Source organism: Rhizoctonia solani, chromosome 2 (assembly GCF_016906535.1).
Source record: "Rhizoctonia solani chromosome 2, complete sequence".
NCBI classification, from domain to species: domain Eukaryota; kingdom Fungi; phylum Basidiomycota; class Agaricomycetes; order Cantharellales; family Ceratobasidiaceae; genus Rhizoctonia; species Rhizoctonia solani.
The window spans coordinates 2,422,344-2,442,594 of record NC_057371.1 but is presented as its reverse complement, the minus strand read 5'-3'; the positions used below and the strand labels follow the sequence as shown (position 1 = coordinate 2,442,594).

The window sequence follows — 20,251 nt, the reverse complement described above, 5'->3', positions numbered from 1 at the left end:
ATATCACAACCGAAAAGAGCGACGAGGGAACACGACAAACAGAAAAAGAACATAAATAAATATGAAATCCACACACCACACCATCTAAATCACAGCTCTACCACCAAATGGTTTTTTAAGCCAAGACACCTACCACAACAGCTATGGCGACGGCAAATAATCTGGACATGGCACCACGCGTCGTCACGGCACCATTGGCTGATGTACTATTAACCGAAGTCCCAGAAGCGGTGCTCGATGGGGTTCCGGTCGTGGTGGGCTTGCTGGCGCCGGTAGTAGGACCCGATGCTACAGTAGTACTACTAGCAGGAGCAGAGGGTGCCGGAGTTGTGGTGGCGTTATTAGCCGGGCCGGCTGGGGTACCTGATCCGCTAGTCTCGACGTATGACATGCCCAGGGGTTGGTGCTGGCACTCAATGACAGACTGGAAGTTGGGGGCCGGGTTGTGCGACAAGCTATGCATACACACGTATGAGTGTTATGAGCCTTAAATATGACTAGGTAGAACTCACGCAGCAGGCAAAAAGTGTCCGACAGCAAGATCGACGGTGGCTTGGTACCAGTCGTGTTGAAGACTGATCACTCCATTGTTGAGCGTAGGCAGGGTCTCGAGCATCTTGCTGTACCCGTTCATGAGCTCAGTGGCCACGCCTCCCGAGTTGACCGACCAGTCTGGTTGGAAAAGGCAGTTCAGATAAGCGGATGATTAAAGAGAATGACAGGTCCTACCATCAGTATCGAATCCTTGGGTCCAGATGACGGGAGTCATGCCGAGTCCCTTGGCAATAGCGCGCACACGATCGTCTATTTTGGGGTTGTTTAGTTTCCCTGGGTCCAGGATTGATGAACTTTACTGACCGCAATCGCCATAAGGAGGACGGAAGTATCGTGGAGTAACTCCGAGAACAGCCTGGATAACCTTGCGAGTCCAGCCGAGCTCGGCAACGATTTGTTCGTTGGTAAGCGTAGTAAGTTGGGGATGGGTCCTAATTTCAACTTTTTAGTACTAGTACGCGCATTTTTGTACATTTTGTACATACCAGGTATGGCTAGCAATCTAAGTTACGGAACCAAACGTCAACCATGGGATGTTCGTAAGACAAGAATTCCAACTTACCTCGTGTCCTGCAAGATAGGTCGCTTGTAGGATTTCCGGGTGGTTCACGACGTTAGCGCCGATAACATAGAAGCTGGCCTTGAGGTTCTTTTCTGCGAGGTAGTTCAGAACCTTGGGAGTCTGAAATAATATTTTCATTTTGCCATCAGTTTAATTCATAATTTCAGCCCATTCTGAAACAACTCACGTAAGGCGAAGGACCATCGTCAAAACTGAAGCACAATAACCCGGTGAGCGGCTATTTTTAAGATGAAATAGGAACAAGGCACTCACGTCAACCCCCAGGCCAGTTTATCGGGGCAAGTGACAACATCCGTGTCGCGAGTGCAGCTCGAACAACTCCACCAGCAGGTCCCATCGGCTCCTCCGGCAGTGGTGGCCTCTGGGTTGAGAGAGCAGAGTGTTTGTCCTACAGCATCGTCCGGAAGAGGCTTGTAGGGCGTGGTATTGGGAATGACGACACCCGAGGCGGCGATCTCGGCCAGCCATTCCTTGACTTCGGGAGAATCGGTCGGAATCATTTGTCCACCTGGAGGATACGACGACATGTCGGGAACTAGCGGAATTTTCGTCGTTAGTCTGGTTGAGACTTGCGTAGATGCGTGGTTGCTTACTCGGAGGGAGATTGGGAGCGCCAGAAATTACGGCAGGCGAGCCAGCTGTGGGAGTCGCTGAGAGTGGTACAGCAGGTTCGATGGGCATTCCTGCAGTAATCTCCGCGAGAGGTGGGATAGCGTGTGGGTCTTGGCGGATAGCATGCGAATATCCTTGGGTAGAGTGACCATGCGCGCTTCCTGCGGCTGTAAGAGATAGCAAGAGAGTGACTGCCGTGTGGGCGAACATTATGGGCGAGTAAATTTGATATTCCCGGACTGTGAGCTGACCGGAGAGGGGGAGAGGGGATGAATAGAGTCGAACAACGATACTGTCGGTAATTTATCATTGTTTCGAACGCCATCAGCGCTTGGCGATGTAAATTTAGTCACCGTGGATCAGTTCCTTGGCGGCGCTAGCGGCCGCGTGGGCTGGTAGGTTTTGCCGAGTGGAAATCCACGACTGCACTGCATTGCATCGGAAGAGTAGACTTCAATCTTCTTAATTCAAGCAGGTTCGAACCCGCGAGCGACATCAACTAAAAGGGACCGGTTCGTGGCTCATCCGGACAGGGAGCAGAATCAAGCATGCCTTTGCAAGGTGGGCTGAACAAAGTATGGTCTTGACAGGTTATCTCAAACGCCAAGCTGGATTAGAAACTTGCTAGGATTCGACTGGTTTGATCATATAGGCCAATGGGAATATTGGTCCAAGCTCGATAAACAGGCAAAGGTTTGAGGTAAGAGCCCGCAGATATCGTGGATAAAATCGAGGATCGAGACCGAGTATGGCAACTCTCGATGAATGGGATTTTTTCTTCAAAAAATCGAAAATTGTTATAAGCCCAGGATAAACTGAAAGTTGCTGGCACTCTCGCTGGCTGGATAACAACTTCTCCAAATCACGTGTAGGCGACGTAAATACACTGCCACCCCCACGCGGATCCATACAGCGATCACTACCCCACATCTCAACGCGCAAGTTATGGCGACCGGGTTCGGCAGCATCGATCTTATCAGTCGATGGGATATATATCATTACGCCTAAGGCTCACACTTATATATAGTCTGCCAATCACTGGCGCATAGAATTTGCGCTTATACAGAATACATTAATTTAGGCGTCAGTCAACCATTTGGCATAACAACTCCAACAAAGCCATAGAATGTACAATGACTGAGACAATAAAGATCGTGATGGAGCATTCGCAACTAAAAAGAAATCCTTCAGTAACAGTACCAGAATGGCAGCATTGATACTTACAATGAGGAAACTAGAACGCGACTTAATTGCCAATATAGCAATGGCTCCACTCGTCACCCACAACCATATCGTTATAATCAACACAGAGCCAATCACCACTGTCCTCTTCGATCACGATCCCGCTGCATTCGGTGGTCTTCTTCCTGATTTCAGCAGGCACCCAGAACACCACTCGAGATTGACTGTCTACGGCCCATCCATCCGATCGAATGGTGATATGCGACGGTTTGTCTATGGGGAACGACCATACCATAAGGTCTGATTGCTTGGTCTCATCATCTGAGGCCGAAGCCAAGTACCGACCATCGGTAGAGTATATGCGAGAGTTTAATGAGGATGTCCACGCTGGTTCTGTTATGATAGTGTGAATTGTATGATCACGGGTATTCCATAGGTAGCATGTGTGACGTGTATTGTAGACCAAGGATAGGCCATCCCAGGAGAACTTAGCAGAGACGATATGTCGACTATCTGGGGCATCCACTTTGAATACCTTATCACCACTGTCTACGCTGATAACATGGAGACACCCGATAGTAGAGTTATTATGGTCCTGACATACGACATATAAACCATCAGGCGAAAAATCGAGCGTTTCGCCTAGTCGCAAAGGCCCAGCTATATGTGCACCGTATTCTGTGTCCCAAATGTTCAATAGTCTTTCTGGGTAGTGGACTTCGGTAATAAATCTTCTGCCCTTCTGCGCAAGCATAACGCGAGGGCTATAAAGATACCCTCCTGTCTTGCAATAGGTGATACTCCGATGTAATTGTGCATCCCATAGCTCGACAAATTCGATTTGGGAGTTCCAAGAGACGATGCGTGTACCATCTGCTGAGCAGACAGCTGAGCAAAGATCTCTTTCCGTTGAACACGGATGTGGACCATCAACAAGCGCCGACGTGTGGGCATCCCATGTGCACATCCTCCCATCAGTACTAATAGTAAAAATGCGGGCGTTGTCGAGCGAGATTTGAAAGCATAGGGATTCACTAGGTTTAGAGCCTATTGATAGTCTATCCATGAGTACCATCATAGGATGCAGATATGATCCGAGTACCATCATCTGAGAAGCCAAGGTGTTTGATCCGTCCAGTATGACCCTTGAGTGGACCGGCAACCAATATATCAGTGTGCATATTCCATACTTCGACAACGGTACTATAGTCCGGCCCCTGTGATTTTGATTCAGGAAAGGGGACAACTGCAATATACTCGCCGCCAGGGGACAAAGCAAACGTCCACTTGTATTCTTTTTCTCCCGGAAACCTCCGCCCAGTGAATGACCCATCGGATGTGTTCCATATGCGTATGGAATCAGAAAATGATCTATTGACCGAGATAATATGAGATCCATCACGAGAGAATTTCACGGGCGCTGGACGCTCATCGGATTGTGGTCCCAGTATCATGGGTACTGAACCCTCCTTAATTGGAGGAGGTGGTGAGAGCTGTTCTCCCCAGATCGTGCCAAAGAGAATCGTATTCCCGGTATATACGTCCCACATACGGATAGTCTTGTCTGATGAAGCAGAAACAACCCGCGCCCCGTCTGACGAGAAGTCAATTGACCCTATTGTACTGGTGTGACCCATGAGCGTTCTAACTGGGAGGATGGGGTCCGGATCCTCCAAGTTGGAGATGTCGATTCTGCCGTCAAAAGAACCGGAAGCGATGTACACACCATCTGGAGACAATTCGATTGCTGCGCTAACCCCATCCCTTGGCATAAACGGACGAACGATGAGGGAGCCATCTTGCATACTCCAGACGGCGACTGCCCGATGGGAGACAAAGATTAATTGCGTGCCGTTTTTGGAAACCCCAAGGTGTTTGATAGGTCCGTTGTGTGGGTTGAATGGTGCAACGAAGTGTTTCCCATTGTAAATATTCTGAACATTAACCAGGCCATTTTCGCCGACCAGAGCGATGAGGTCTCCACCGCGCAAGAACACAGCAAACGAGAAAGGAAAGGTTGATTTCCAAGTGGTCAGTGGGCCGGAGACTTTGGGAAGTCCATTGAACCGTGGTAGATAATACGATCGAATGTAGCTCGACGGGGGACTAAGCGGTAGCGCTGATATATAGACATGTGGAGCATATCCTGAGGCTGGTGATGAGGCGTAACTAGCTATGAACTTTGATGCATCAGATGCGAGTTTCAAAAGGTGTTGATTTTTGACCAATTCCTGAAGATAGTAGATATATTAGACTTTTTTTTTTTTGTCAAGCTTCGACTCACGAGTGGAGCAAGCCATGTATTTAGTCTGGTCATGCCTGCAATTCCTGTGTTTAGGCACTTCTTTAGACTCAACACCTCCATCCAGAAAAGTAACTTTTGAGATAGAAAGTTTTGAACAATAGTAATAAGGTCATCAGTAATCTCCGTTTGTGTCAGATGGTCGATCCAAAATCTGCTTGCGTAGAAAAGGTCCTCAGACACATTTTTGTGAATGATCTCTTCAATCCCCGAGATTTCGTCATTATGGGTATACGAGGATTTGATAGCGCATATATTGAACCGAAGTTGTCTTTTCAAGATTATAAAGCACCGTTCTGCAAGAAACCGCCCATACGAAACCTTTTCACAGTGGAACCGCCCGGAGCGCTTCTTGTCGAACATATAATCGGGGAAGGATGTGTGGAGGGTGGTGACAAGTTCGCTATGATCAGAGACATGAAGAACAGACCGAAGGGGTTGTAAAGCGATTTGAACACGTTCTACGTCGTCCAGCCCACTAAGCGCTGCCAGAGTGCTAATACAAATTAGTTCACACGCACATACAACCGCCCACAATGCGTCCAGTATGGATTCATTTTCATAGGGTTTCAATGCCTGGTCATCAACTGCAGCGCTGACACGGTGAACCCCAAAAGTGCGGAAAATCCGCATAACGTCCAGATTTTGCCAGACATCCGCACCTAAAATAGCAGAATCCGCACCTCGACGACACACAGGGGTGAGTTGAGGATGCGGATTTATGGAAAAAATGGTCGGATTTTGCCAACACTCCGCATATAACGCGCGATTTTTCACGTTCAGAAAATCCGCACTTTTGGGGTCCACTGTGTGAGGATAGCAGTATACAAGTCGTCAATCCCCGATAGCTTTTGCTTTGACTCCATATTGATCGCAAGTATCACAGATAATCGCGTCCTTGAGTTGGTTCCCTTCTTCCTTGGGCAAATGTACCGAACAGCAGTCGCGGCATAGATGAACAGGTTGCCTGCATGTGCGGCAAGCTTCTTAACATCAGCGTCGGCAGGTGACATGAATGCGAGCTCCTCCCTGAGATATAACTCGATATCAGCTTTCACCAGCGAATGCTCGATCTCATGCAGATACAAGATTAGGCGTGAGCGTTCACTTTCCACCATCATTCTATCCCTAATAGCGGGCTCAGGTCGGCTGGTGACATAGAACCGTACTGGCAAATCCATAGCCGAACGGAAAAGGAGACTCAGGAAATCTTCCACAACGCGGGGATCGATGCATTCATCCAGCGCGTCGATCACGATTACAAGGTTGTTCGGGAGTCTATCCCTGGCCTTTATCAGCGGACGTCTGAGAAGCAGCTCGAACTGTGATGAGATATGGCCAACGCCAATATCGGGGTCTTCCTCCAGCGCTTTGCACAAGGCAGAGCGGAACGGAGTGGAGCGTCGGGCGAACTGGTATGCGATTGTCGGCACTATACGTTTTGCTTCACGACACTCGGGCGATGTGCGTGTACAGAAGAAACTGGCAGCAAGTTGCTTGCGGGCTTGCAGTTCTACGCATAGGCTACAAGCAATTGTTGTTTTGCCGGTTCCAGCCATGCCATTCATCCAGTATACCTTAGCTGAGTTTGGCTCTTCTGACCATACAAGTGAGCTTTGTAGAATTTTCGTTCGGGTGTTTTCGGTACACGTGCGGCGACCGATCTCTATGGATAGACTGGAGTCGAACCTGGCTTGCTTCGCCGGGTTCAGGCCTTCAATCAATGAATTCTATGGCCAACCAAGATTTCCTTCTAGCGTAAGAACAGGTTTTTTAAAATGAGGCTCACCGTGTGTTGTTTATTGGCAGTGTTCCATGTGCTCAAGCTTGCCTCCCCCTAACCCATACTTCAGGTGAGCCACTCAATGTATACACACAAGTACCTACGTGAATCTGACGAAATAGTTGCTCAATTCGTCGGTACCTTCGGATCACATCTTCATCATCGCCTCCTGAACCAAGTACGCGCTGTGCACCTCTTCGGGATTGATGGACTCCGATTGCCTCGATTTCTTTTTTGATTGCTCTGAAAACTAAGATTAACTCCGTTTCTAGAAGTCATATTGCTGGATGCTTACTGTGACATGACCGATATTGCCTCGCTGCTCTCCTCAAAAGATACATCATTCATGTGCTTGGCTGTTAGCTCAAGTACCGACTTGAGTTCGGCTGTTATGTTTTTGTGGTCTTGTTCGATTTTTCTGGTGGTCTAATACCGCACTTCGGTATCAACTCTACTTTATGGTGAATAAGTATGTTACTTCAACCATAGGAAGGTACAATCTTAGATCGTCAGCAGCTGAAGCTAAAGATGGGCAAATGTGCCTGGTGATGCTGAGAGCTTGAAGCGCTTTCTCCAATGTTGACCATGGGGAGTTGGCAACTTCCTGAACGGGAGCTGTAGTATCCAGTGCTGATGTAGAACTGGTAGAGCTTTGGATGGCTTGACTTGATTCCTTGGCCATAGACGAAGGGGCTACATTATTTGACTGACCAGATCCAACAACTACACTGAGCCCGCCCAGGGTGGACGCTCCAGGACTTGAGAACGTTTCTGAATTGGATTCGTCTTTATCCTCCGGGCTTCGTAGCCATTTCCTCAGGCTTAGCACATCACCCAAGCGCTTCTTTTGTTTCTTTCTAGATCCCTCGTGCTCCATCGAATTATGCGCCCAAGTTCTTAGTTTATGTTTTGCCGATTGCTAGTCTAGATTTGTGTTCGCTTCGGGTCTGATACGCCTTCAAGGGAAGTTAAGGGTGAAATCAGGTTGGAATCAGCTGTTCGAGGCCATGTCGTAATACTACGCATCAAATTCTCGGCGCTTATCATCGATATAGCTAGCTTTTTGTGAACGGGACAGGTTTTCGTGAACTTCTTCGGGGACCAAGATCGCTTTGAAGCCTCAAATTTGTATTTTTGCCTGCTTGGGATCCAAACGATATGAAATAGAACCAAGAACTCAATTTTTTTCTTCACGCTTCTGTCTTCAAGCACCCTCGGATCTTGACCGCCATAATACGTTACAGAAGTTAAAAGCAGTGGTCTCTATGTCTGGTACGCAGCTCAGTATGTAAAAGCCTCTAAAGAATTGGCTGGCCTTGTAGGTTATATTATAGTTGCTTGTATTTTAGCTGACCACTTGACGTAGGATTCGATGGACCAATACCTTTATGTATGCATCTATGCAATTGCTCCAATTCTTCTAATTCAACTTCTATGGTCCAGTTAATCACGTACGTCGATAATCAAAACAAGATCTAAGTTGGTGGCAAGTAACCATAGGACAAATCGGCCCAGCCGGTGCCTAGTCACGCCCATCCCGTCCTCGCGGATCGGGAACGCATGTGGATCGCGCACAACAACTACAACATGCGCATCGTCAACACAAGAGGGGTGTATGCTGACCTTGTGGAGCTCAGGTATCGATTTAAGTGGCCCGATTATGTCAGACTGAGCAAGGGACAAGATTGGCTTGGATGGATCGTCCAGTATATATAGGGGAGTTTTTTTTTTGAGGGGGGGGACGTTGAATCGAGTTCGATTTGGTACTCCAACCCAATAGGTGAGGTTGAGCAGGATTCGATTATAAGAGGTGCATTAGGATACACTACTCCGTTTCCTTCCTTTCCGTGTGACAAGCCTTCGATAGCCACTACACTTCTTACTTGGTAATTGTCGTCGGGGAAAAACATAAGAATGATCAATAGTCGTTCGGTAAGTTAATTTAGCTTAGAACATTGCTTTTAAAACGGATAGTTCGGGAGCCATATAAATGTATCTTAACTGGTACTACGTCCGCGTAGGGAACCAAGGAGAGAAAACACACGCATTCGTACATATATGGCATGCCAGGTGCGTAACAGGTAATTAGAATGTAAATATATGCGAAATATTGGAATTCTAATAAGTACGATGCTACGGGGTCATTGAGGCAGGGCACCTTTAGAAGACAAAGTAACGGTTGATTGGATTGATAACACATTTAAAGCACACAGAAACACCTCATTTTGCTATACGAACTTTTGATAAATGTGAATATTGTAAGCTAGCGAGACGTTTCATCCCACTAATAGTTGAATTTCCGCACCCTAATTCACTTCACCTCATTCCTCAACAAACAGGAAGTCATGCGCGTGATTACGAGTTAAGTTCCACTGAATCTTCAAACGTAATTGCGCTCCATCCAAAATGAGTTCTGTTCAAAAGATGTCTTGAATTCAAATATCAAAGTATCACAGCCCAGTGCTCGTCAATCACCTATATACAGTATGCTGTGTAATTGAACTGATCGGAGCGCTCCGAGCCCGGCATGCATAAAATGCAGCCACCCAGGAGAGACTGAGCGTGTCCATCTCCACCGCCTAACATGTCTGAAGGCACTGTCACGTTTATAACAAGTGACAACGAGCAACTGATCACCGACTGGGATGTATATCGTTGTTTTGGCATATTTTCGCCACCAGACAGTAAGTCTATGGGATAGATCTCGAGAAATAGATAGGAGTTAATCTATTGATTCAACACAGACCCTCCGAATAGCTTGGAACCTATCCCATTACCACAAGTGAGCTCATCCGTTCTCACAAAAGTACGTGATGCCGAACCCGGATCGACCGAACCTCAACCTAAACGTGTTGCGCGGGATAATTATATATATAGGTGATCGAATACTGTGCTCATCACGGATATGATAAATTACGGCCTATCGAAAAAAGCCAAGATGCTGATGATCCCAGAAAGCGACAAGTCTCTGAAATTGGAGAGTGGGATCAACAATTTATTCAAGTCGATCAGGAAATGCTTTTCGAGCTAGTTTTGGCTGCAAACTATCTTGATATTCCTTCACTTCTGTTCGTATTTAGCTTTCTATTCATACCGTTTAGGTGATAACGAGACATTAGTGATGTCGGGTGTAAAACTGTAGCCAACCAAATCAAAGGCAAGACTCCTGAAGAGGTACGGAAACACTTCAATATTGTTAGCGATTTCACACCAGAGGAGGAGGTGAGTATTGGTCAAAAAATCAATAAATGTGGTGCTAAACGAAGAGTGACGTGTTTCTTGCATGTAACAGGCACAAATAAAAAAGAGAATGTGAGCTACGCATTGAGGGCGCTTACCTAGTAGTGTGCTAATACTGACGCTTGATAGGAATGGGGTGAAGATTGATAGAAATGCTCGTCGTTGTACCCATTGTGTCGACCTGAACATGGGATAGAAGGCGAATTGATGATGGCCATACATATACCTCTGCAACTGTACTGTAGCGTGTATTGATAGGAAGTGGCGAATCTTCGGCTGGCTCTTCGGTCCGAGGGAGTCGAGTGGCAGTATTTGCACATGCTTTGGAATGAACCCTTTTAAAGCAAATTTCTGCTCAATTTCCTCTTCCCAACGGCGTTCAACCTCGAATAAATTATCCAACCGAAATACTTGAATGAACTCAACTTGAACAAAACTCTGACTAAATATCTTCTCACCTTGGCCTCTTTCTGCCTACGCAGCCAGAATTCTCGACGCTGGCGTAGTTCTGGTGAAGGGCCCATATCAATCGTTTATTTCAAGGCATAGAGAATCAACTGCATCGTGTCTAGCGGACGATCGTCTGTCTTGGCTATGGTGTAGTCTGGTTAAAAATGTCGTACAAACCTGTAGTTACCGGTAGTTGGGCGTCTTGCAATAAAATATGCATTTTTAATTCTACTCCGAGTTTGTTGTTCCCGACTGAAGGTGAAATAGAGTATGTATACTATTGGTGACCTATTATTGATTTGTGTGCGGGTGGGACATGTACTTCCATGACCTTATGTTGTCAATCATTCGCTCAAAAATTTACCAGGTACACTGCCAGGCTGCTCCAAGTGTCATACCGGGCATTAAACAACGACAAGAGTTTGGGGTGCAAGTAGCGTACGGCAGTATCTCGGAGGTTTATGTCTGTGCAGTGGCTACTATAGAGTGAGTGATAGTACAAGGGTTACCAAATCGGAAAAGGTTGTCCGGAAACCACACCATTCGAACTGGCTGGATGAAATGAGATCATCGTATAGAGCCGCCGGAGTTGTTCAATGCCGTCAGGTCTCCAGACCACACTGACTATGATAGTGGCATTTGTACTATTCGAGTGATTCAACGTTAAAAAGTCCGCAAACGAGCTTTGAGACTCACAATAGCCCAACCGACCCAACTTGTGAGAATCCCTCACACGAATGACTTGAAGTAATTTCAAGAACTATTATTTAGTGTTTCTACATATAGACTAACAACGACGACCATGCATGCATATCAACAAAAGTGCCAAGTGATGTCCCAAAGCAACATATGCAAATAGACCAAAAAACAAAACAAAATAGAAACGAAAGCGAAATAATAAAAGCGAAAGGTATATCTAAATCAAGGCATAAACGTATAATCAAAGAACAAACCGATCCGCCCAGTGCTTGACCACACCCATCCCATCTTCATGCATCGGGAACACCTTTGGATCACGCACGATAATCATACTATGTGCATTCCGAACATACGGGAAATATGCTCGTACTTTACGAAGCTGCGGAATCGAGTTGAGCGACTCGATCATAGCGAGCTGCGCAGGGGACAAGATCGGTTGTAGCGGGTCGTTGGGTTTAGGCTTGGGTGGAGAAAACGTCGATTTCGACTCAAGTTTGCGGTCCTCTTCGGCCGGTGGTGTGGGGAGAGATTGGGCAGCGGCAGCCTCTGGGGTGTCTGGCCTAGTCGCCTTGCGCTTTCGTGTTTCTTCCGAGGGGTCCGCAACAACGACTGTGTCTGTTTCTACCCCGCTGTCCCACCCTTCGTCTGCTACGCCCGGATCAGCCGGGTCGACCATGTCTGCAACTGCCATTTCCATCTTTTGTAGTATTGCAGCTAGGCTGGATTCGGCGTCGGGTGAGTCCGCGAGAGCTTCAAGTCGGCGCCGGGAGGAGCGTGACTCGCGATTAAATCGAATGGTTGCATATGTAAGTCCTGCGGGTATTAAGAAGGGTAAAAGAAGGTAAAAGACCTATCGGTGACAGGTGTTAGAAACGGAGACGGACTGTCCGAAAAGAACCATACTCACGAGATTGAGAGGGAAAGGGAATTGTAGGAATGGAGGAAGGAAGGGCCGACTAGTGCGATAGCGACTTGGAGAGTACCAGTGCAGAGCGGCTTTGCGGGCCCTATCCTCCAGCTCGATTTCGGACAGCGGAACTTCTTCACCGGCGGGGACTTCGCCAAAAGATTCGATAACGTGCTTGTACTTGGGATCCATTTTACTAGATTTGGAATAAGGCGTGAGAAGACAAGGCAGCTCGGTCGCCGTGGGTACTCACATTCCCAACCGATGAGACTTGGTCTTGAGGGCGACGAATGGATCATGAGCTTCTACCATCGAGGTCACATAGACGACCGTGAGATCGTTCTATATGGATGTGAGATCAACACCCAGCAGAAAGATGGATGACCTTGGGACTTACAACTGCGTTCCCGTAGAATGTGACGCGAGGGAATGATTTTAGCGCCTTGAAAAAGACGGAATCTACAGCCTAGTCAGAGTACTGCTAATAGTAAGGCATCTCGCTACGTACCTTTATCAGCCATGACTTCCAATAACGGTCTCCCCTCCTTATCATCCGGCGACCAGATATCCTTGTCAACACCGTAAAATTGCTTTCCAGTTCGGGAAAGCATCTTTGGGCCCAACTTGTGCATCATTGTACCGACAAGACCTCGTATCCGCGGTAGGCCCAGATGCGGCGTGGCAAAGGTGGTAAAATTGACGGGTTTGATATTGCGGAAGAAACCCCGTTGATAGAGAATACTGTCGAACTGTTAAGTCATGGGCTAGAGCGTTGGAGGTATTGAACTTACCCTATGGTATAGCGAGATATCAAGCCTCCCAAGCTGTATCCAAAGATCGAGAACTTTGCAACCTTTTTGTGACCATCTGACTCTATTTCTTCTACCGTTTGGTATATCTGCGACAAGATTAGCACGATTCATTTCCATAGTTAGTATCCTATAGCTTACCTCTTTGACCGCCCTCTCAGCACCCCAATCCAACCCATCATAAGTATGTGATTCAGCGTTCGTGCGGATTCGCAGGCTGACAAATTCGGTATCTCCCTCTACGTCGGCGTACTTTTCCTTTATAGTCTCTTCGACTCGGGCCAGGTGCTCGGGAGTCCCCCACATGCCGTGGACAAGGGCCAGAAAATGAACATTTCTAGGAATGATAGTTGATGACGACGATGACATTATTGTTGTCCGACGATCGTATGCCAGATGCTTATCGTCTATGTTGAATTATCGAATCTTCTAGTAGTAGCTCCCAGGAGACTTATTCACGGCCGAATAGAGAGCAAGAAGATAATGCGCAGAAAGGATAGAGGCGTGGCGGCATGCAAGATCAAAACCGGCGATTATATATCAATCGGCTTCGGCCTGTGGAGTGACGCGGTGCTTTCGGAGGTTGCTTAGTCAGGGTCATGGCTGTTCCCTCAGAAGCCATGACCTCCACTGGCGATATGCTCAGGACAAACAAAGGCCGCGTATGCAAGGCACAATAGAACATTCCGCAGCAGTGGCCTCTATAGTTCCTCTACCTTTCACCAAAAACCCCGCCGGCCTAGCTGTGTCGACCGTGCGCCTCCATGTTGGCCCCTGGCAACTCTCGGTGAGCGGCCATCGATGTGCCCGAGCTCAACTTGATGAGTGTGCAACCCCTGCGATGACCTCCGATCCTTATTTACATGACGTGTGCATCCGCACAAGTAATCGAGAACTTGCCCAGGTAGTCATCATGAACAAGATTAGTGATATGCAGATCTGCCCGAGCGATATGAAATTCTTGCATGTGCATCAAGCTATTACAGTATTAATGCCACGCTGTAACGAGGAAGGTCATCATACACGCGCATGTACGTGTTCCGAGTTGACACACTTTCTTCAACTTTGCAACGTGATCAAATGTGTAAATATATCCAGGTCGGGCCACTACCACGAGTGTCCCCATAGTCAATAGGTGTGCCCGTCTACCCATCGTTCATCGATCATCTATGCAGTCAGTCAGTATGCTTCGCGAAGCCAACCCGCACATTGATATATGCTATTTATGGCCCCAAATGGTATTTTTAGCCTTGTAGACGTATGGGTTTGCTTCGGTTCCCAGACCAGCATGGAGAGTAGTATCCTGCGAAAGTCTCTCACTTGGAGTTGTAGTCGATTAAAAAGCTCGCCTCGAGCTTGAAAACAAAATGTGCGTCCCTCAATCCTGAAACCATGTCCCCTTCCGCTTTGCTATTAGTCCTCTTTGCTGCATTCTACGCCAGCGCGGCCCCGTCTCCCTCGACTGGCTCCATCAAGATCAATTTGTCAAGGCATGTCTTAGCAAATGGAACCCCACCACGGAATGTTGCGCGATTGGCGCTTGCCCCGTCCAGCGAGCCCTTACAGGATTACTACAAAGGGACCGATCTGCAGTATGTTTAATCTACATCAATTGTATTACATTTGATCGAATACCATATTTGTAGATGGTATGGTGCGATTCAGGCAGGAACACCGCCTCAGAACTTTACAGTTGTATTCGACACTGGGAGCTTCTCGGGAGAAATTCCAAGTAAGACCCACCTGATACACACACTGTATTAAAACAACAACAATATTCAAACTCGTCTAGGCACATCCTGTTCGAGCTGTGTCAATCAAAAAAAGTTCAATTCAGCGGCTTCTTCGACGTTCTATGATTACCATAGGTCAAGCACCGAGAATTTTGGAACAGGAGTCGGAGTTGATCCAAGCGTGAGAGACTCATTGCCGCATCCAAGTTTAGAGTTTTAAACATAACCTGATAACAATAAAAGGATTACGAAAGCTTGACTTTGTCTGCGGTCCGGGATACTGTGGCCATTGCTGGCTTGTCTGCTGCCAAGACCGACTTTTACCTCATCACTAAGCAGTCTTCTGGTTTCGACGCCGACCCGTTTGATGGAATCTTCGGTGAGAATCATACGCTTGATCCAAGCGGTGTATGGGCGCGTTTCCTGATATGGTGACAGGTATGGGATACTCTGCCGACGGGACCGTGTTCCAGAATCTGGTCAATCAAGGTCTTCCAGGTAAGCTTTCCTGGCACATGTTTTCGTTGCATTAAATTACTCATGACACTGTTCCTTTGTTTCTTTGACTCAAAGCTGTGTTTGGGATGTGGCTTACCCCGAAATCCGTTGGTGGCGCTGAGCTGACTCTTGGCGGAATCGATAATTCCAAGTTCTCTGAGCCCGTTACTTATTTTCCAGTAGATCCTGCTACACAGGTGAGAATTGACATAACACGTATAATTCAATTGCACCGATACACTAAATTGATTATCCAATTGCGGTAGGGATTCTGGCAGCTCGTCTCCTCGCAGTACGCAGTGAACGGCAAGACATCCGCCGCATTGAAGAAGACGACTCATGTCATTTTCGATAGCGGGACAAGCAATGTGGGTCTTTTTGATACTCAAAAGATCCATTCTCACAATGCCCTTGTAGATTGTCTTCCCCAAGGCCGTCACAGAGGCACTGTATGCCTTGATTTCGCCCGAGATCAAACCGGTCGGAACTAAAGGCGCCTATGGAATCGCGTGCTCCAAGATATCTTCGCTTACCGCAAAGCTCGATTTCACATTTACTACCACCACCGGAAAGGTGAATATATGCCTCGCAATTAATCTGGGTTTCTTATTGAGCCAAGTACATCGATAGGCCTTCAACTTGACGATTCCTCCCCAAGAGCTCAACGTTGGGCCGTTTGCAAGCGACCCTTCGACTTGCCAAACGCTGATCAATGCTCAGAGCGGGTACTATATCTTGGGCGGAAGCTTGTTGAAGCATTACTACAGTGTTTGGGATCAGGCAAACTCGCGTATGGGATTCGCGGCGGGTAATTGATGGTGAAAATTCAATACGTAGGTTGGAGCTGAAATGGGCATATTACAAAGATTGCTCGATATCCACTATCGGTACATACTAGCTAGGGTTAGAATCATAACGAGAAGAGTGGACAAAGTGTATGAGATTGAACTTACAGCGAAATGCATAACGATAGACAGTCTAAGCTTGTCATCACTTTTGCGTGAACCAGAGCTATCCGGCACTTCGCGGGATGTTCAACAATGTTGTTCGCATCCCCAATCACATGTCACCCACTATAGTCCTAAAGTGGAAGGAGATAGTCCTGCTGCACATCACAGTGCAAGACACGGCGGCGAGTGCAGCCGCGGTGGCAATGTATCACAATATTAATGTAGCCGCTTATAGTGTAAGGTTATTGTTGAAGCGACTATACCCGTTACACAACTCAATCTCGGGATGTTTACCCCGTAAGAATAGTACTAGTGCTGCAGACAACGAGTGTCTCCTCTACGGGGGCCTCAAAAGCTCTGGGGCACTCTGGAGTGCTCCAGTTTTGGGAACCTCCTCGTTAGGATCCAACAGATCCGGAGTGCTCGCCGACAAAAGCGAGTCCCGGAGCGCTCCCGAGACTTTCAGGACCGTGTAGAGTCGGTAACTGAGCGTTATATAAACCATCTCATACTCAATGCACGTATCGAGCCATTATATGGGTTTATTTATGAATAGATGAGACCTGCAATATCTTTTGGCGTCGATGTTAGCGCTAGCCTCTCCTAGAGCCAATTTCAAACTAAAATCTCGTGGAATCTTTCTTGTGAGACTAAGTTTGCACAACCAAAAAAAAAAAAAAAGCTTTAATAACAGTCAACTAGAATGGAATTATATGCAGGGGTGCAGTATTCACGATAATCAGATTTTCGTCCATTGGACGAACGATTGGATAGTAACGTGAGGCATGTTCCCCCTTTACCGTATCGTCAGCGCTGAAGCGATAAACGACACCCCAAGGTTGAGTTATATAACGAGTATAGTCGCTTCAACAATAACCTTACACTATAAGCGGCTACATTAATATTGTGATACGTTGCCACTGTGGCTGCACTCGCCGCCGTGTCTTGCACTGTGATGTGCAGCAGGACTATCTCCTTCCACTTTAGGACTATAGTGGGTGACATGTGATTGGGGATGCGAACATCATTGTTGAACATCCCGCGAAGTGCCGGATAGCTCTGGTGATCACGTAGAAGTGATGACAAGCTTAGACTGTATATCGTTGTGCATTTCGCTGTAGTTCGAAATTTTGACCGCACCTTACTGTGTTATCAGGCATACGCGTGATGATCCGTCTTATAGTGGCAACATTGCGCTCCACATGGTTGATCACAATTCGATAGGACGCCAAGTCCCGTATAAAGTCGACTGCTATCGATTGAACTACATAGACCATACATCCCTTCAGCTCCCGCTCTCATGGAACACTTTCGTGTCGAACCCGTTTATGCTATAGATCTGCACTCAGGTGTTGCGCATGTTATCGTTACTATCAGTTATATCTTCAGTGGGGTGGTCAATAGATCCCAGATTGAATCTGCAGTCAATGTTCTTATTCAAAAATGGCCAATACTAGGGGTCCACCTCCGCCGTTCTAGTTTGAATGTGAGTATACTAGTACTCTATATATACATTGAATTATATGTAAATGCTAAAGATGACTGGTTTGGCGAACTCAGTTTCAACCGCAGGTACTAGAAGCTCTGATTCCTGATGCTCGACATGCAGTCTTGGCTACCACATTTTATGTGAGTAGTACGTCTCTTATTATAAGTTTCGGGTTTGCTAACCCCTGCCAAGGTCACATCTAAAGGAATCCATCAAGTCGAAACCTTGCCCGCTCGAACCTCAACCATCACAACTCAGAGGCTCTCTCGCAACCTCAAGCTCTATTTCGAAAAGTCGCAGCCCACACTCGAAGAACTAGTTTCATCTCAATCGCCTGCGTCCCAGCTTCACGTCTCATGTCTAGCAGACGCGACAGTTTTCGCATTTACTTTTGCTCATGTGATCATGGGCGCATCAGCTGTAGGGTCAGTAATGCGTAGTCTCGCCTCGCTCCTTGAAGGAAAAGAACTCTTGGACGAGCTCGAGGGGGACCCTTGGGTGGACCTTCTTAATACCGCTCCTCCAGGGGCCAATTCGAATTTGAGAGGGTGGTCGACGTATGGTCCTTCAGACTTTCTGGCATCGGCCGAGATGGAGCGTATAGACCTTGAGCAAGATGGCTCCATCTCGCAGCGTACAATTTATTTCCCTCCTTCTGAGATTGCACAGCTGAAGGAGCAGGCGATGAAGGAGCTTAAGACGCTTGGGTTAGAGGTACCGTTCTTAAGCTCGGGCGATGTAATTGTCGCGTGGCTGTACAAGGTCTGTCCGCATCCATACGCTGACGATTGTGGACTTGATTAACGATTTAAGTAGCATTTTTATGGAGACAAACAATATGATGCTGAGCGAACTAATCGTCTAATTTATGCGCTGGATGCTCAGTATGTTCCTCCCTTATTCTTATTTGAAGGTCGGGCTAAGACCTGTTCCAGAATACGACTGGCCGAATCCTTCCCTCCTGATAAGGTGTACCTCAAAAATACCCAGATTTTCAATGCTACGAGCAAGTACGCGAATTGCAAAGGTTGTCCGAGAGCTTGTGACTGAGGGGTCGAAACAAGAAACCTTGTTGGATCATGTAAGATGGAAATATAATTGCGTCGGCGAGTTTCAAGTCCCATTCCTCCTGGGGAGCGAGTTTTTCGTGAGTATATTGAGCAAGTGTCTTTCGCCGTACGCTAATGTATATCAATTACAGTTGCATCTAACTGTGAGTTTATGATATCATATAGGATCTCTGGCTGACATTACTATACATAGGGTTGACGTTTGATTTCGGAAACTTGGACATTTCCAAAGTTATCAAACCCAGTACTGGTACCGGCAAAGTTTTGGATATTTATTGTTGTATACCCGACATCCCTCGGTAAGTTTGTAGTACTCATCAAACCTGACTGCTTTAGCTCCCTGAGCCTTACATTGCTCTTGCAGGTGCAGTGGGTGTATTACATTCCGGGACCAAGATGGGGGAATCAACGCCGTGTTTGATTGGGCAGAAGTTAATTGGACATCGGGATCAATTGCGAAATATGCAATCGAAAACACAGTATCTGATAAAGATTTTACAAAACCTACCCCGGGCGGGGTCAACGGTCTATAGCAATTAATGTAAAATACATCAATATCATGGGCGTCTTGTGACAAAGTTTGCGCTGACACAAAGTATCCATTTAGCGAGAGCATTTAGGGAGTAAGACGGTCGGAAGGGTAACATTCCTGGTATTACCGTGGGTAGCTCTACGAGGCTCCAAAAGTCTCGGGAGTGCTCCGAGACTCGCTATTGTTGGTTAGTGCTGCAGAGCGTTTGGTATGACACTCAGAAATGCTTATGAAGTGCTCCCAAGTGCTCGCCAAGCGTTCCGGATCTATCAGGTCCTAACAAGGAGGCTACTAAAACTGGAGCACTTCAAAGCGCTCTGGGGGTTTTTTGGCCCCCTTTTACTTGATACCCATGTTGATGTCATCAGCATATGCACTTTGACATCATTTCAGATGACAGGCTTGCCCTTCATACGTTCCAAGTTCTTTAGCTCTTGGTGTTATCACATATTCAACTGCTCATGTTATCACAGATTTCTCCTCGGGTCAATTGGCCATTACTCTCGCTGATACCGAACACCTTTCCATGGTCGTACCGCTGATTGTCGATGAAACCCATCTCATTCAAATCTAACGAATTGGTCGCGCGAGCTGAGTGCCAATCATTCGACCGCTACCGGTGCATCGCCCAAGAGCGTACGAGAGAGCTCAACTACAGTAATATAGGGATAAAGGTCATTCCAACGGATACGGCTCTGGCCACAAGTGTGGACCTGGTAGCACTATGTAATCGATAGGATAGCTAGCCTCCTAGTATTGGTAGCTCTCGTGTACGAGGCTGTCTCTATCAGCTCTGTACAACAAATCAGGCAAACACGCCACTCGAGTTATGTTCATCTTACCTGGCCGATGCCGAC

The 20,251-nt window shown here is 47.0% G+C and overlaps 7 protein-coding genes across 7 annotated transcripts; 3 read left to right on the top strand and 4 right to left on the bottom strand.

Annotated features, from left to right (window-relative positions):
* Positions 1-115: 115 nt before the first annotated feature.
* RhiXN_05378 (chitin deacetylase) lies at positions 116-1,960 on the bottom strand (the record flags this gene model as incomplete). Its single annotated transcript, XM_043325194.1, has 9 exons — positions 116-455; positions 513-672; positions 730-804; positions 859-986; positions 1,041-1,057; positions 1,118-1,237; positions 1,305-1,329; positions 1,391-1,673; positions 1,732-1,960. The coding sequence occupies 9 exons, from the start codon at positions 1,958-1,960 to the stop codon at positions 116-118; spliced, it is 1,377 nt and encodes a 458-aa protein (XP_043177613.1).
* Positions 1,961-2,996: 1,036 nt separating this feature from the next.
* Positions 2,997-5,867, bottom strand: RhiXN_05377 (uncharacterized protein; the record flags this gene model as incomplete). Its single annotated transcript, XM_043325193.1, has 5 exons — positions 2,997-3,808; positions 3,860-3,979; positions 4,035-5,163; positions 5,217-5,730; positions 5,770-5,867. The coding sequence occupies 5 exons, from the start codon at positions 5,865-5,867 to the stop codon at positions 2,997-2,999; spliced, it is 2,673 nt and encodes an 890-aa protein (XP_043177612.1).
* Positions 5,868-6,013: 146 nt separating this feature from the next.
* Positions 6,014-7,894, bottom strand: RhiXN_05376 (Vegetative incompatibility protein HET-E-1; the record flags this gene model as incomplete). Its single annotated transcript, XM_043325192.1, has 5 exons — positions 6,014-6,964; positions 7,024-7,071; positions 7,122-7,260; positions 7,313-7,443; positions 7,496-7,894. The coding sequence occupies 5 exons, from the start codon at positions 7,892-7,894 to the stop codon at positions 6,014-6,016; spliced, it is 1,668 nt and encodes a 555-aa protein (XP_043177611.1).
* Positions 7,895-9,601: 1,707 nt separating this feature from the next.
* On the top strand, positions 9,602-10,453 carry RhiXN_05375 (Skp1 family; the record flags this gene model as incomplete). The annotated part of the gene is made up of 6 exons (XM_043325191.1): positions 9,602-9,701; positions 9,762-9,823; positions 9,895-10,085; positions 10,137-10,239; positions 10,310-10,329; positions 10,387-10,453. The coding sequence occupies 6 exons, from the start codon at positions 9,602-9,604 to the stop codon at positions 10,451-10,453; spliced, it is 543 nt and encodes a 180-aa protein (XP_043177610.1).
* Positions 10,454-11,647: 1,194 nt separating this feature from the next.
* Positions 11,648-13,428, bottom strand: RhiXN_05374 (serine esterase; the record flags this gene model as incomplete). The annotated part of the gene is made up of 7 exons (XM_043325190.1): positions 11,648-12,256; positions 12,314-12,509; positions 12,567-12,655; positions 12,711-12,772; positions 12,822-13,054; positions 13,105-13,211; positions 13,264-13,428. The coding sequence occupies 7 exons, from the start codon at positions 13,426-13,428 to the stop codon at positions 11,648-11,650; spliced, it is 1,461 nt and encodes a 486-aa protein (XP_043177609.1).
* Positions 13,429-14,514: 1,086 nt separating this feature from the next.
* RhiXN_05373 (aspartyl protease) lies at positions 14,515-16,169 on the top strand (the record flags this gene model as incomplete). Its single annotated transcript, XM_043325189.1, has 9 exons — positions 14,515-14,714; positions 14,769-14,854; positions 14,915-15,036; positions 15,099-15,234; positions 15,294-15,353; positions 15,429-15,550; positions 15,620-15,721; positions 15,771-15,926; positions 15,984-16,169. The coding sequence occupies 9 exons, from the start codon at positions 14,515-14,517 to the stop codon at positions 16,167-16,169; spliced, it is 1,170 nt and encodes a 389-aa protein (XP_043177608.1).
* Positions 16,170-17,603: 1,434 nt separating this feature from the next.
* RhiXN_05372 (uncharacterized protein) lies at positions 17,604-19,395 on the top strand (the record flags this gene model as incomplete). Its single annotated transcript, XM_043325188.1, has 9 exons — positions 17,604-17,789; positions 17,876-17,932; positions 17,985-18,554; positions 18,609-18,676; positions 18,728-18,802; positions 18,911-18,939; positions 18,994-19,005; positions 19,056-19,161; positions 19,227-19,395. 9 exons carry the CDS (start codon positions 17,604-17,606, stop codon positions 19,393-19,395), a joined length of 1,272 nt encoding a protein of 423 aa, XP_043177607.1.
* Between the last annotated feature and the right edge of the window lie 856 nt (positions 19,396-20,251).